Genomic DNA, 16737 nt, shown 5'->3' on the forward strand with positions numbered 1-16737 from the left:
GGGATCAGCATTTTACTGCCTCACAGTGTTTATCATATTGGTCAAACATTAAGTCATTAACCCCAGTCAGTTATTATGTGTAATTTGATGATTGCAATCATAGTATAAGAGATAAAATGTTATCAATTATGAATAATATGAAAACTTATGAATATTTTATGATACTACCAACTGTCATACTTCACAGCAGCTCTAGATCACACATATTAGTTCTGTGTGTGGAAAAATATGTAGTGCAAAATAGTTATGTTTTGGCCAAAATCAAAAGTTATGCAAATGTTCTGACCAACTCCGGAATGCCAGATGTCACTGCTTGAGAGAAATACTCAAACTTTTATAATATGAGACTACAGAGATCTTCTGTAGCAAAGTAAAACAAAACAAAACAAAACCCTGTTTTTTCTGTCTTTGATTCAGTTGTAGCAGTTGGTTACATTCAGAATTTCCTGGGAAATCCCTTAAATTTTTTTAACACTTTCTTTTCAGTATGTGGAAAGTGTGTATTTGAGAAAGGACTGATGTCCCACTGTCATTTTGGAAGGGAAGATAAGAGATGTGGTCAGGTTGGGTGCTCTGTTTTATCACTAGTACCCTGCTTAAGTCAAGGATGATGTGACATACTCTGTCCTTTGCTCTCATAACAAGACTCTCACAGGGAGCGCTGCTTCCAGAGCCAGTCCCTCAGATAGAAATGCATGTGTGGGAAACATTCTTTATCTTTACCCTCTAGTTATACACACCTTGTCAGTAAATTATGCTAATATGGAGCAAAACTGCCACATTTTCAGTTTTGTGTGTTGCTTGTTTACTAGCCAGAGAGCTCTATCTGCTGAAATTCATTTGTTTTGTATACAGGAAAGGCATGTAGGAAAAAATGTACTTTCTATAATTATGTTTTGAACATATGTGCCTAGTATTGGGGAGGATAGATTGTTCACTTTACAGCACTTCATGAGTTTCTTTAAATTAAATGGAAAGAATTTTAGACATTTTTTAAATCAGAAGCTTTTTAAAATTTCTCTCTCAAGTTAAAGTACAGTATGTAAGATACCTATGATACTCTGGTAGAAGACAGATGCTGGGTTGGGTGCTCCAAACACTCCCTGTTTCGCTTTGAGACAATTTTGCATTATCCTTGGGGCTACCAGGAACACAATTTGAAATCATGCATTTAAAATGCTCTTTTTAATTAAAATTCAATTAACAAACAATTTTTAGAAGCAGTTTGTCATGTCAAATAATTGGCTCATAGAGAATAAATTCTATTAATGAAAGGATACATAATGAATGATCAGATTTTGTTTACCTTTATTTTTATATCATTCTTGTTTTTATATCATTTTATTTCTATTTATGCTACTTTTTTTGTGCCATTTAAGCCTTTTCTATCATGGACTAATATAATTTTAAATTCTCATGTGTTAAAACCTATGTGTGTAGTAAGTTTTTTTTTACAACGTAACATTGTTTTATATTTAAATAATGCATTCTGGAATTAGGTGAGCTCTATAGATATATCAGAATCTTGTTAATTATTTTTCTGTTTGTTGCAAATTGTCTACTTTTAAGTAAAAGTATTCAGTATAGTTTAGCACAGAGCTATTATAGCTATCCTATTCATTGGTAGAGTTGATAATAGAATTGAGGTTTCTAAAATTTTCAGTTCTTTCTTTTAGACGCATTGGTTTTATGTCCTCCAAAGATTTCAACAATGAAAATCTTAGCGGTCACAGTGTGTGACACATAGAAAGTTTCCAATAGTAACTTTTTAAATGTCTTCTGTAAATGATTATTATCCTGATTTTACCTAACCTGACTTTATACCATGCAAAGAAATAAAACCCTGTATTGTGAAAACACTACTCAGGAAGAAATAGAAAGAGATTCAGCTCTTGCCCTTTTTTTTACTACCCATTGCATTATAGAAATACAATTATGAAAATAAGGCAGAGGACCAACCTCACCAATTTATTTTTTTCATTGGGAGCTGGGTCCTTGTACTCTCTCTGAAATATATTTAGTCTTTCTTATTTGCTTAAGCTGTTATATTCTGTAAACCATGCATCCTTTAAAAGAAATGTTTTATTAGAGGGCATAATTTGTAAGAGAATGAAAGCAAATTATAATCAAAAGTTTGTGTTATACCTAAATCTTATGCTTTACTGTGTCCACACTTGAAATCAAGATTTGCCTTTTGATAATCACTTGACAATGATTATTTGTTAACCTGTTTTAAAATTCATTATTTTATAGCTATATTTCTTATTTTTTTCCACAGTCTAAAACTATAACAGTAATGAATTCAGATACAGCGAATGAAGTTATCAACATGGCATTACCAATGCTAGGGATAACTGTAAGTTATTCTGTTATTCTTAAATTAAAAACAAACTTTGATTATTTAAATTTATGTAAATGTTTTCCTTCCATCATAAGCCAGCTGATTATTAGAGATACCAAAGTCATATTTTACTCCCCAAAATGTAGAAAATAAGAACAGTAAAGCTTTAATATTAGCTTAATATATGGGTGGTGCTGTTCTCCTATTTTAAAATCTGTGTGAACTGAAAATTATAAGATTGGACTATAATTTTAAAGTGATAACATGTATTTTATTATATATGCTGTATACATATACAAAAAAAATTTGGTATAAGGTTCTTAATAAAGTTTCATCTTCCTTCTCCCCATGCTGTTTGTCACAATTTGACTTCTCCCCTCTGTTATTATCCCAAGTCTCAGTCTTGGGATAATGAATTCTGAATAATTTGCTCTGTAGTAGAATTTTTACATAAAACCATATTGGCTGGCTACAGGTCCTAAGGATGCTATGGCTACTACCTCTAATGAATTGGTAAATAAAAAGACAGGCTTTGAATTAGATCATGGATTTGGAGATCGTTAGTGTGCATACCACACTTCTTCCCTGTTTTGCTTTTAGCTTTGTACCTTTTGGTTTTCTATGATAGAGGTGAATTTTTGAGAATTTGGGAAGTGGAGATTAGAACGCTTGAGGATGAGGTGGAGGAAAGAGAACTGGAAGACTGTCCTCATCATCTTGCTGCCAGTTGTAATAAACACCACACAATGAGTACTTTCATTAAAGGGAATGACTTTCAAAAGGATGATAACTAAAGGAAGCACTTAAAAACACTATTCCTTGAGTGAGATTCTCTATAAATATGAAAATACACTGTGTATAAGCAAATCTAAATCCAATTAATAATACTGTGAAATACTATGGCATGTCTTAAATATGTGTCATGTTACATCATTCAAGGAGTGCTGTTTCCAGAGCAATTCATGACACATATTTAAGACATGCCATAGTATTATTAATTGTGTTTAGATTTGCTTATTCACTGTACTATAGTAAGTCCTTCAGAATTTAAGACAATCAAAATTTGGGATAATAAGTCTGATAATTCATTAAATTTTGTAATATAAATTTGATTACATTTAAATTATATGCACTGGGTAAAGTAACTACCTCCATTAATTTCTAAGCTATATGAATATATTTTAGGATAGTTTTAGAGATATGAAGAGAAATTAATGACATGATTCATTTTCTTATTTATGCTTTTCCTTTGGATAAAATTATTAATCTCCTCAGACCAAAAAAAAAACCTGTTAATTAGGAATTTAGACTATTTGGTTACACCAGTTCTAAGGGATTATTACAGTGTTTTCAGACACTATATAAAAAGAAAGGATTTTTATTAGATTTGTCTTCCCATTTACAATAAATTTTTGGATGGGTTGGGAGGGAAGTAACTAAGTATGGGGGTGGAATTTTTTTTATGGTATTATAAGGGCAGGGTCGTGATTTTTTATCAGAAGTTAAAGGCAAGGATATGAAATATTGCCAACAGGCTTACCTATTCTAGCTTCATCTAAAATCTTTTTATCTCTCCTAGAGGATTCAGCAAAATCTGTATAATTTAGTATCATTTCTTTCAAGTGGGATTTATAATGTTGCTGGGTTATAATTCTGCTAGTGAACAATTTTATTGTTTTCCATGACGGGGACTATTCTCTAGAATAGAATTCTTATCCTTTTTTTCCCTAGAACTGAACTTGCCCAAACTAAAGCCAGTAGAGATTGTGCCAATTAAGTATCGCCTCAAAGCTTTTTGGTCATTCTCCTGCTCAGAAGCAGCTGAGCTAATAATCAGCCTTTGAGATATTACTTTTTAATCATAGAGCAGTGTTTGCGGTTTTCTGGATAATAAGGCTGTCTTTGCAGGGGCATGTTGGAGGTTAAACCCAATATTCTCTAAGAAGTGGAGGGACATAACAGAAGTCAGGACTCTAAAAGATTCACCTTTAAGAGCCAGGAAGATTGTTTTTCCTTCTAAAGGGGCCTAGCTATGATTTTACATTCTGTGGGCTACCTATATTTTGAAAGCCTGATTCCACTGCAGTTCATGGATCTCTAACCATCACTGGGTAGGGAGCAGGAGGGAGGACACATAGCCAAAAAAAGTATGTTCTCATTCAAGTATCAAATGTGAAAGATTTATTGTGGCATTTAACTCTTTTATCTCTAAGGGCTCAGAGAGAGATTACCAGTTGTGGGTCAATTCTGGCAAAGAAGAGGCTCCATACCCACTCATTGGTAAGTTTTTGCAAAAGTCTAAGATAGCATTGATTGTGTTTTGATTAAAATTCTAAGTGTCTCAGAGAATTGGTCATATGGTCCTAAGCTTAAATACTATTAAATGTGAAAACTCATGATGTTCATTTAATAAATATTTAACAAGGATTTACTATGTGCTAGACAAATAATATCTCCTCATTCAAGCAACTAATGGTATAGTTTGGAAGAAAAATATAACCTTTTCTCTCTGCTTTTTCATTTGACAAACAGGGTTATCCTGCCAAACCTTTTAAAAATTTTTATAAGAAAAATATGTATTGGTATTTATTTTTTTCATGTATTCATTTTTCATATTCAGTTTTTAAATTTTCTGTTCCCTTACCTACCTACTATATGCCTTTAGGCAAGACCATCTAAAATATGACCATGCATCTTAATTCATTAATGAGTATGTAACACCTGCTATGTACCCAGAACCTTCCTAGGCATCATGAAGAAAATTAGATTAATCCATTTAGACTCCTAAAAGTCTTTACTATCGCCTACTTCAATAAGTAGATTATTTTGCTATTTCCCTAGTCATATTTTCTAGCATTTATCATGAGGAATTATTAATAAATAGGTTACATTTTACCTTAAAGTCATTAGCTAAAAAATATTTCTTGATCAGTAATTTCATTCAGTGTGATTAACAAAAATAGAACAATTAAAATAAAGAACAGTATCTTTACCAGATCTTGAGATGCTGACGATAATGATGATGATGACAATTTCCGTTAACAATTTAAAAATGCTTACTACCTGCCAGACATTGTGCAGAGCATATTGTATGCATTATTTCATGTAATTCTTCATTTATCTATGAGGTCACTACTGTGTAATTCAGAGTGTTTCAAGTGTTCTTAGTAATCTAAAACCAAACTTTTCTTCAAAGGTACAACTCACATCATGCACAGAGCTGAAGACGAAATCGACTGTATTTTCAGATTTTTTTTTTTTTTTTTTTTTTTTTTTGAGACAGAGTCTCATTCTGTTGCCCAGGCTGGAGTGCAATGGCGCGATCTCGGCTCACTGCAACTTCTGCCATCCGGGTTCAAGCAGTTCTCCTGCTTCAGTCTTCCAAGTAGTTGGGATCACAGGCACCCACCACCTCCCAAGTAGTTGGGATCACAGGTGCCCACCACCTCGCCCAGCTAGTTTTTTTTTATTTTTAGTAGAGACGGGATTTCGCCATGTTGGTCAGGCTGGTCAAACTCCTGACCTCAGGTGATCTGCCTGCCTTGGCCTCTCTACAGGTTTGTTTTTAGTGTTGTTATTTTTGTAATAGTTAATGAGCAGTAATTAAAGTTATTAAAAATAAAACACTTAAAATTATTGTTTTAATAAAATATATTAATTGAAACTATGTAGATGGTAACTTTTAGGCTTAAAACAGCCCCTAGCTTCCTGACTAGCTCTTAGAGAAAAACAGTGGGATATGGGATATTATCGTCCCATGATTTGGCAGCAATTCTTAATCATATATTTTAATGTGCTCTGCAAACCTCAGTTGTAGATTAGCTGCCGGCTACTTTAATAAATTGATTTTGTTTTATTATTGTCAAAGAAGCCTTTTTCTGCCTTAATCCATGAAAATTTCTGTAGTAGTTGATATTAATGAAACATTGACATTGGATGCCTAGGCCAGTTGAAAAGGAGGAGTAAGAGTTCGCTGAGTTACATTTAGTGATAAGTCAGGAATAGAAGGGAATTTTCTCTCTGTACTTAAAACAACTATAGCACAATGGTATTTGAGGATTACACTAAAAAGATGTCATTATTTACTAAAGAGTAAAAGTCATGTTGTAGTCAGATGTCCAGGGTTTAGTTTTTATGGTTTGTACATTCCTTTTTGCATATGTTTCTGTGTTTCTGATCCCCTGTAGTCTTCCTTCTGATTATTGCCTCTGAACATCAATCTCAGAGGGTAACAGTGAGAGGGAAGCATAAATCAAACCAGTCCCAATGCTCTTGAGTAATTATGTAACTAATAAAAATTAATGAAATGTTTTTAGACGAACATGTTGTGTTAAATAATATAATAGTGATACTTGACATATATAGTTCTTTGTCCCTGTTATGTAAATAATATTAGCCATTAATGTTTATTTATTTGATCCTTATAATGCTTATGTGGTAGGTAGAAAAAATATTGTAAATCATAGATTTGAGACTGAACAAGGACATGTATTTGCCGAAAATGTATAGATCTTGTTAATGTCAAAGGAGACAATAGACCACCTTTAAATATTATTAGATGCAAACATTGGAAAAGTCAGCATTATGGAACTCACAAACTGATCTGTGCATTCATTCCAAACAAGATAATCTTTAAAGACTTTTTTTCTTCTTTTTCTCCCTCCTCCTCTTAAAAGTACTTTTATAGGACCACCTGCATAATGGTCTCCAACTGTAACTGTGTAAATGATCATTCTGTCAAACAAAAGGATTCTTTATGCCAAAAGTCCCAGGAGTAAATTGCAGTACATTCCTATTTTGTAGTACACATGCTAACAGTACCAGTCAGCCTGAAGTCTACATTTAGATTTTTCTCTGTGTAGGGCATGAGTATCCATATGGAATTAAAATGAGCCATCTTCGCGACACTGCACTCCTGACACAAGGATCAAAGGACTCTACCGCCCCTTTCAACCTCCAAGAGCCCTTCCTTATGGAACAGCTGCCCCGAGAGATGCAGTGCCAGTTCATCCTGAAGCCCAGCCGCCTGGCTGCAGCCCAGCAACTGAGCAGTGAGTTGCTTCTAGCAAAAGTTTTCATTCCTGAACATAAATTTAGTACAAAGGCAAAGACTCAAAACTCCAGCCAGATGAGGTATTTTTGGTTTGGAATTTGCTAAGTATTTTGCAAAGGAAAAATGGACTTTTAGAAGAAGATGGTTTTATAAATCAGCAATAGGCATGATTGACTTAGAATCAGCACCTAGTAGCAATACAGTCTGTTCCTTCTTTCTTCACCATTCTTTCCCCTTTAACCTTATTCCTAATGCAGAGTCAAAGGCAATAAGCAGTGCTGCAGGTGCTTCAATGCTTTCTTTGTACTGTAACACACACCAACTGTGTGTTCTCCCTAAATGATTGTATTATAAAAAAAGAGGCTGTCAGTGATAGATGTCAGAAGATTGTGATGCCCTACTTGGATTCTGGTGCTGATAAGCATGTGAAAACGGAGATGATTTCTACAGAAGTATCTCCTTAGCCTACTAATCTAATATGAATTCCCTGTGAACGTAGCTGTCTCTTACCCACCCCATCATAAAGACTCTGGAATGATAAAAGCAATGTTCAATATAAGAGAACCATAATTTACCCTAACCCAGGTTTAAGCTTTAAGCTCTGTCTGAAAGGAAGATTGTATAAGCAACAGGAGAAAATTGATACCAAAAAGTATGAGTGAGATAGTAGAAAATTGATAGTGAATTTCTATAGCTGTCTTTGTCAATGTAAACCAACTGGGAGACCAAAGGATTTGCATTTTGCAAAGAAGCAAACTAGGACCCCAGGCATAATAAGTTTAAAGGAGTGGCATGGACATTGACAGATTGCTGAGGCTACCTTCCTGCCACCTGACAGATTATTGGCATCATTTGAGTGCCAGGGGAAAGTCTGAAATTCTTTATGTGTGTGTGATTCAACTGCTATAGCATTAATGAAAAATTAACTCATACTGTTTTTATCTTCATTGCAGAACAACCCTACTTTAAGAAAGATTTGTATGTAGCTATCCAAAGTCAGAGAAAACAAATTAAACCAGCACTCATTGTAAAGAGTTTTTTTTTTTTTTTGCTTTAAATGTTAATATATACCAAGACTGTTTTAAACAGAATCTCCTCTAATGAATTTAAAGTTATTTAATTTCTAATTTATATTTCATACTAAAACATATAGTTTCTGAAATAACTACATCAACAAATTGTAACTGCAGTGTGAAACTTGCTTTCCTGTTTGCCCCTTTGATTCAAGATTTTGACATTTTATTGGACAAAAAGAGTTGTGACCGCCATCTGTTTTCTTCACCCAGCCTTTTTTCATTCTATTTTTCATCTCTGGAAGCCCAGATTCCTTCTGCTTCTTTCAGACCTACTAACCTCTACCCCTTTCTCCATCCATTAGTCCTGCTGTTCATCTTTACTTTCCCTCCTTATGCAACTTGAATTCCATAGTTATCGCAGTCATCCCTGTCTAGCAGAAAATCTCTGCTCCTGCTTCTTTGACTCTCTTTTCTACGTTCCTATATACCTACTAAAATCCTATCTCTAGATGAACTCTTTGCACTGTTAGAAGAAATCATATAGCATCAGGGCAACTTGGTATCATTAATGACCAACCTTAAATGGGCACGTCATACTGAGTGAGTATTCTTACCTTTGTTTCTGTGCAGCATTCTCCAACTACTTGAATCCATTCTCTTATATACATTTCTACTCACATGTACATTCAGCCTATCATTCTCTATTGATGATCTAGCCTCAAACTTTATACTTTACTAAAGTCATTGGTAAATCAGTAGATCAGTCATCAGAGTCATCAGGGACTCCCTTATCTTACCAACATCAGATATACAAACTGACCTTGAATTTGTTAATAGTCATCTCCTATAAGAGTAAATTGAGTTTTTGGACTCTAAAATTTTTTGCTCACCTTGAGTAATTTTGAAAGGGGTACACTGAGACATCATGGTCTTCCATCCACTAAAATATGAGCTCCATGAAGGCAGGGATTTTGTTATTTTTTGTTCACTTCTATATCCCCAGCACCTGGAACAGTGCCTGGCATACACAAATAAATATTCAGTCATTATCTTTTGTGTGAATGAACAATAGGTTTGTTGTTAGCTCGTTAAAGATACAAAGAGTATCTTTATAGGCAGGCTGAGGAGAATAATAGTCTTCTCTTCTACCTTTGTACTATGTTTTTCAAAACTGTTTTTCTGGGTCCTTATCAACTTTATTTTGTAATAATCAGGAACTGGGTATCCTAAGGGTTTTACCTAGTTTTGCTAATGACTTGCTCAACTAAATTGTAGGCATCCTCTGCTTAGTGTCTTTCTATTGGGAGTGAAGCTAGATTATTCCAGTTGTAAATGATTCATGGTAAATGGGATTGGGGTAGAATAACTATAGACCACTGATGCCAAGGGCCAGCTGAGCATCAGATTCACTTGTGTAAAAAATTACAGGTGAACCACTAATGTTGTTTCTTTTTAAATGCAAAAGAATTTGATGAACAACTGCTTTGGAAATCAGCAATTTAGGTCAGGGATCAGCAAACTTTTTCTGTAAGGGGCTGGATAGTAAAATTTTGCAGATCAGTATCCCAAATCAAGGATATTATGTGTTTATGTAACAGGAGAAAAAACAAATTTCCACTAAATTTTATTGATTATAATTCAAAATATAGCAATTGTGTACAATTTTATGTAATATAAATCTAAGCACAAGAAGTATATAAAGCAACTTGATACTACTTGCGATTAAACATTCATTGTTTTCAATATTACTACATGAAAACTTTCTACGTACACACTGTTTTGCCTTGTAATTTTAGGTTGGATTTATTAAGAAACATCATCATATCTACAGCAAAAACTAATTTTCTTTATTATTATACTTTAAGTTCTGGGGTACATGTGCAGACTGTGCAGGTTTGTTACATAGGTATACACGTGCCATGTTGGTTTGCTGCATCCATCCCCCGGTCATCTACATTAGGTATTTCTCTTAATGTTAGCCATCCTCAATACCCCAATCCCCTGCTATCCTTGCCCTAGCCTCCCCAACCCCCGACAAGCCCCGGTGTGTGATGTTCCCCTCCCTGTGTCCATGTGTTCTCATTGTTCAACACCCACTTACAAGTGAGAACATGCAGTGTTTGGTTTTCTGTTCTTGTGTCAGTTTGCTGAGAAGGTTTCCAACTTCATCCATGTCCCTGCAAAGGACATGAACTCATCCTTTTTTATGGCTGCCTAGTATTCCATGGTATATATGTGCCACATTTTCTTTATCCAGTCTGTCATCGATGGGCATGTGGGTTATTTCCAAGTCTTTGCTATTGTGAACAGTGCTGCAGTAAACATACATGTGCATATGTCTTTATAACTGAATGTTTTATAATCCTTTGGGCATATACCCAGTAATGGAATTGCTGGGTCAAATGGTATTTCTAGTTCTAGATCCTTTAGGAATCGCCACACTGTCTTCCACAATGTTTGAACTAATTTACACTCCCACCAACAGTGTAAAAGCGTTCCTATTTCTCCACATCCTCTCCAGCATTTGTTGTCTCCTGATTTTTTAATGATTGCTATTGTAACTGGTGTTAGGTGGTATCTCGATGTGGTTTTGATTTGCATTTCTCTAATGGCCAGTGATGATAAGCATTTTTTCCATATTATTGTTGGCTGCATAAATGTCTTCTTTTTGAAAAGTGCTTGTTCATATCCTTTGCCCACTTTTTGATGGGGTTGTTTTTTTCTTGTAAATTTGTTTAAGTTCTCCGCAGATTCTGGATATTAGCCCTTTGTCAGATGGGTAGATTGCAAAAATCTTTTCCCATTCTGTTGGTTGCCAGTTCACGCTAATGATTGTTTCTTTTGCTGTGCAGAAGTTCTTAAGTTTAATTAGATCCCATTTGTCTATTTTGGCTTTTGTTGCCAATGCTTTTGGTGTTTTAGCCATGAAGTCCTTGCCCATGCCTATGTCCTGAATGGTATTGCCTAGGTTTTCTTCCAGAGTTTTTATGATGTTAGGACTCATGTTTAAATTTTTAATCCATCTAGAGTTAATTTTTGTATAAGGTGTAAGGAAGGGATCCAGTTTCAGCTTTCTGCATATGGCTAGCCAGTTTTCCCAACCCCATTTATTAAACAGGGAATCCTTTCCCCATTGCTTGTTTTTGTCAGAGTTGTCAAACATAAGATGGTTGTAGTTGTGTGGTATTCTTTCTGAGGCCTCTGTTCTGTTCCATTGGTCTATATCTCTGTTTTGGTACCAGTACCATGCTGTTGTGGTTACAGTAGCCTTGTAATATAGTTTGAAGTCAGGTAGCATGATGCCTCCAGCTTCGTTTGTTGTTGTTGTTATTGTTTTCGTAGGATTGTCTTGGCTATGTGAGCTATTTTTTGGTTCCATATGAAGTTTAAGGTGGTTTTTTCCAATTCTGTGAAGATGGTCATTGGTAGCTTGATGGGGATAGCATTGAATCTATAAATTACTTTGGGCAGTATGGGCATTTTCATGATATTGATTATTCCTATCCATGAGCATGAAATGTTTTTTTTGTTTGTTTGTTTGTTTTTGAGACAGAGTTTCACTCTTGTTACCCAGGCTGGAGTGCAATGGCGCGATCTCGGCTCACCGCAACCTCCGCCTCCTAGGTTCAGGCAATTCTCCTGTCTCAGCCTCCTGAGTAGATGGGATTACAGGCATGTGCCACCAGAGCATGGAATGTTTTTCCATTTGTTTGTGTCCTCTCTTACTTCCTTGAGCAGTGCTTTGTAGTTCTTCTTGAAGAGGTCCTTCACATCCCTTGTTGTATACCCAGGTATTTTATTCTCTTTGTAGCAATTGTGAATGGGAGTTCACTCATGATTTGGCTCTCCGTTTGTCTGTTTTTGGTGTATAGGAATGCTTGTGATTTTTGCAAATTGATTTTGTATCCTGAAACTTTGCTGAAGTTGCTTATCAGTTTCAGGAGATTTTGGGCTCAGATGATGGGGTCTTCTATTTATACAACCATGTCATCTGCAAACAGAGACAATTTGATGTCCTCTCTTCCTATTCAAATATGCTTTCTTTCTTTCTCTTGCCTGATGGCCCTAGCCAGAACTTCCAATACTATGTTGAATAGGAGTGGTGAGAGAGGGCATCCTTGTCTTATGCCAGTTTTCAAAGGAATGCCTCCAGCTGTTGCCTATTCAGTATGATATTGGCTGAGGGTTTGTCATAAATTTCTCTTATTATTTTGAGATATGATCCACTGATGCCTAGTTTATTGAGAATTTTGAATAAAGGGCTGTTGAATTTTGTCAAAGGCCTTCTCTACATCTGTGGAGGTAATCATGTGCTTTTTCTCTTTGGTTCTGTTTATGTGATGGATTACATTTATAGATTTGTGGATGTTGAATCAGCCTTGTATCCCTGGGATGAAGCCTACTTGATCGTGATGGATAAGCTTTTTGATGTGCTGTTGCATTTGGTTAGCCAGTATTTTATTGAAGATTTTTGCATCAGTGTTTCATCTTGGATATTGGTCTGAAATTTTCTTTTTTAGTTGTGTCTCTGCCAGGTTTTGGTATCAGGATGATGTTGGTCTCATAAAATGAGTTAGGGAGGATTCCCTCTCTTTGTATTGTTTGGAATAGTTTCAAAAGGAATGGTACCAGCTCCTCTTTGTGCCTCTGGTAGAATTCGGCTGTGAACCCATCTGGTCCTGGACTTTTTTAGCTGGTAGGCTATTAATTGCTGCCTCAACTTCAGCCCTGTTATTGATTTATTCAGGAACTCATCTTCTTCCTGGTTTAGTCTTGGGAGGGTGTAAGGGTCCAGGAGTTTATCCATTTCTTCTAGATTTACTGGTTTATGTGCATAGAGGTGTTTGTAGTAATCTCTGATGTTAGTTTGTATTTTCTGTGTGATTGGTGATGATATCCCCTTTATCATTTTTTATTGCATCTGTTTGAATCTTTTCTCTTTTCTTTTTCACTAGTCTGGCTAGTGGTCTATCTGTTTAGTTGATCTTTTCAAAAAACCAGCCCCTGGATTTATTGATTTTTTGAAGGATTTTTTGTGTCTCTTTCTCCTTCAGATCTGCTTTGATCTTAGTTATTTTTTGCCTTCTACTGGCTTTTGAGTTTGATTTTGCTCCTCTAGTTCTTTTAGTCATGATGTTAGTGTGCCAATTTTATATCTTTCCTCTCTTCTCTGGTGGGCATTTAGTGCTGTAAATTTCCCTCTAGACACTGCCTTAAATGTGTCCCAGAGATTCTGGTATATCATGTCTTCATTCTCATTGGTTTTGAAGAACATCTTTATTTCTGCCTTCATTTAATTATTTATCCAGTAGTCATTCAGGAGTAGGTTGTTCAGTTTCCTTGTAGTTGTTGTACATTTTTGAGTGAATTTCTTGATCCCGAGTTCTAATTTGGTTACACTGTGGTCTGAGAGACTGTTATGATTTCTGTTCTTTTGCATTTGCTGAGGAGTGTTTTACTTCCAATTATGTGTTCAATTTTAGAATAAGTGTGATGTGGTGCTGGGGAAGAATGTGTATTCTGTGGATTTGGGGTGGAGAGTTCTGTAGTTGTCTATTAGGTCCACTTGGTCCAGATCTGAGTTCAACTTGTGGATATCCTTATTAATTTTCTGTCTCATTGATCTGTCTAGTATTGACAGTGGGGTGTTAAAGTCTCCCACTATTGTGTGGGAGTCGAAGTCTCTTTGTAGGTCATTAAGAACTTGCTTTATGCATCTGGGTGCTCCTGTATTGGGTGCATATATATTTAGGATCGTTAGCTCTTCTTGTTGCATTAATCCCTTTGCCATTATGTAATGCCCTTCTTTGTCTCTTTTGATCTTTGTTAAAGTCTGTTTTATCAGAGAGTAGGATCGCAGCCTGCTTTTTTTTTTCTCTCTCTCCATTTGCTAAGTAAATCTTCCTCCATCCCTTTGTTTTGAATCTTTGTCTTTGCATGTGAGATGGGCTTCCTGAATACAGCACACCAATGGGTCTTGACTTTTTATCCAATTTGCCAGTCTGTGTCTTTTGATTGGGGCATTTAGCCGATTTACATTTAAGGTTAATATTATTGTATGTGAATTTGATCCTGCCATTTTGATGCTAGCTTGTTGTTTTGCCTGTTAGTTGATGCAGTTTCTTCATAGTGTCGATGGTCTTTACAGTTTGGTATGTTTTTGCAGTGACTGGTACTGGTTGTTCCTTTCCATGTTTAGTGCTTTCTTCAGGAGCTCTTGTAAGGCAGGCCTGGTGGTGACAAAATCTCTCAGCAGTTGCTTGTCCATAAAGGATTTTATTTCTCCTTCACTTATGAAGTTTAGTTTGGCTGGACATGAAATTCTGGGTTGAAAATTCTTTTAGGATATTGAATATTTGCCCCCTACTCTCTTCTGGTGGCTAGCCAGTTTTCCCAACACCATTTATTAAATGGGGAATCCTTTCCCTATTGCTTGTTTTTGTCAGGTTTGTCAAAGATCAGATGGTTGTAGATGTGTGGCATTACTTGAGGCCTCTGTTCTGTTTCATTGGTCTAGATCTCTGTTTTGATACCAGTGCCATGCTGTTTTGATTACTGTAGCTTTGTAGTATAGTTTGAAGTCAGGTAGCATGATGCCTCCAGTTTTGTTCCTTTTGCTTAGCATTGTCTTGGCTATGCTGGCTCTCTTTTGATAAAAAAACTAATTTTCAAAGCCATTTAGTGTCCATTAATAGAGATTGAAGGCAGTTCTTCTCATTCATAAGTTCAGTCTGGGTCCAGAGTTCAAAATATCACTGTGAAGCTTTAGCAGTGCTGAGCCATTGAAATGCTGTGTCATAGCATAATGCAGGCTAACATTTGGCATCAATTTTTATCAAAAATCCACAGAACTGACAAGAGTTAAGTCCATGAGGGTAAATGAAGTTCACTGTTGAAATACTGATCCAGTAACACTTGATAGATTTCCATATTTTTCAGGTAGTACCACTGATCAAAACAATACAATGAATAATCATATTAGAAACTTTAAATTTTCACAAGCTTTCTACATTTGTCAAATTACACCTTTTCTGCGCCACACATTTTCACCACCATGAAATATGACACATCTTAACAGATTCTACTTCAGGTTGTACTGAATTGTTGTTTTCTCAAATGCTTTGAAAATATTCTCACCCATAGTTGTTCTATGCAGACTATTCAAGGTTAATTCTTCAGTTACTTCAAACTGAGTATTGACTTCTTGACTAAACAACTTAGTGGTATTGGTAACATTTGTCACCTCATCAAGAACCAAGGAAAGTCACTTGCCTTGTTTTTTAGTTTACTATTGATATTACTCCTAATGCCCTCAACTATTCAATCATCTATTCTTACTAAAAAGCTGATAATCTTAAATCAAGTTTCTCTGGACCCTTTCTTAATCTACTGCAAGCACACAGATTTAATCAGTTCACCATTGGTAAATATGTAAATGGCTTTCCTTGATTGGCTAGCAAATGAGCCACTCAGAAACTTAACTTTTATTGTAGCCTCATTTTTATTTTTGTGAGGGGATTCTTCAGTAATGATATATTTCATTTTACATATTCTTTTTCTGATCCATTGTTTTCTTGCAAGTTGGGACCATTGTGATTAACCATTGGTCTGTTAACCATTGACATATATTCTGTAACCACAACTTTTACTTCATTTCACAGTAAGCATTAAACTTTGCCATTAGTTCCATAACAAAGTTATCCGCATTTCACTTTCCCTTAAAAATTTAACATTAGAAGAAGTCCCATCTTTCTCTTCTTTTATTGTTTTTACATAATAAGTATTTTTTAAAAATAAGATGTGGTAGTATCATGATACATGTGGCTCTTGAAACAGTCAAGATATAATAGGGTCACTACAATTTGTAGTACACTGAGCAACAGTACAAAGTAATGAGAATACCACATACCATCTCTGTCACAGCTACTTAACTCTGCCATTGAATGTGAAGTGAAAGCAGCCATAGACATTACATGAATGAGTATGGTCATGTGCCAGTAAAACTGTTCTAGACAGGAAAATTTGAATTTTTTTTTTTTTTTTTTGAGACAAAGTCTCACTCTTGTCAGGCTGAAGTGCAATGGAGCAATCTCGGCTCACTACAACCTCTGCCTCCCAGGTTCAAGCCTCCCAAGTATCTGGGATTACAGAGGCCTGCCACCATGCCTGGCCAATTATTGTATTTTTAGTAGAATGAGGTTTTACCATGTTGGCCAGGCTGGTCTCGAACTCCTGACCTTAGGCGATCTGCCCACCTCAGCCTCCCACAGTGCTGGGATTATAGGCATAAGCTACCATGCTCAGCCTAAAATTTAAATTTCATATAA

General features: G+C 35.6%; 1 protein-coding gene across 3 annotated transcripts in view; it reads left to right on the forward strand.

Moving 5' to 3' along the window:
• ARHGAP20 (Rho GTPase activating protein 20) overlaps window positions 1–16737 on the forward strand; it is a 132013-nt gene that overhangs the window by 95077 nt on the left and 20199 nt on the right. For all 3 annotated transcript variants that reach the window (XM_017540030.2, XM_017540038.2, XM_017540042.2), the window contains exons 7-9: window positions 2279–2356; window positions 4555–4621; window positions 7204–7392. In XM_017540030.2, coding sequence (XP_017395519.1) covers window positions 2279–2356; window positions 4555–4621; window positions 7204–7392 — 334 coding nt within the window. The remainder of the gene's footprint in view (window positions 1–2278; window positions 2357–4554; window positions 4622–7203; window positions 7393–16737) is intronic.

Source organism: Cebus imitator, unplaced genomic scaffold (assembly GCF_001604975.1).
Source record: "Cebus imitator isolate Cc_AM_T3 unplaced genomic scaffold, Cebus_imitator-1.0 Scaffold7, whole genome shotgun sequence".
NCBI lineage: Eukaryota > Metazoa > Chordata > Mammalia > Primates > Cebidae > Cebus > Cebus imitator.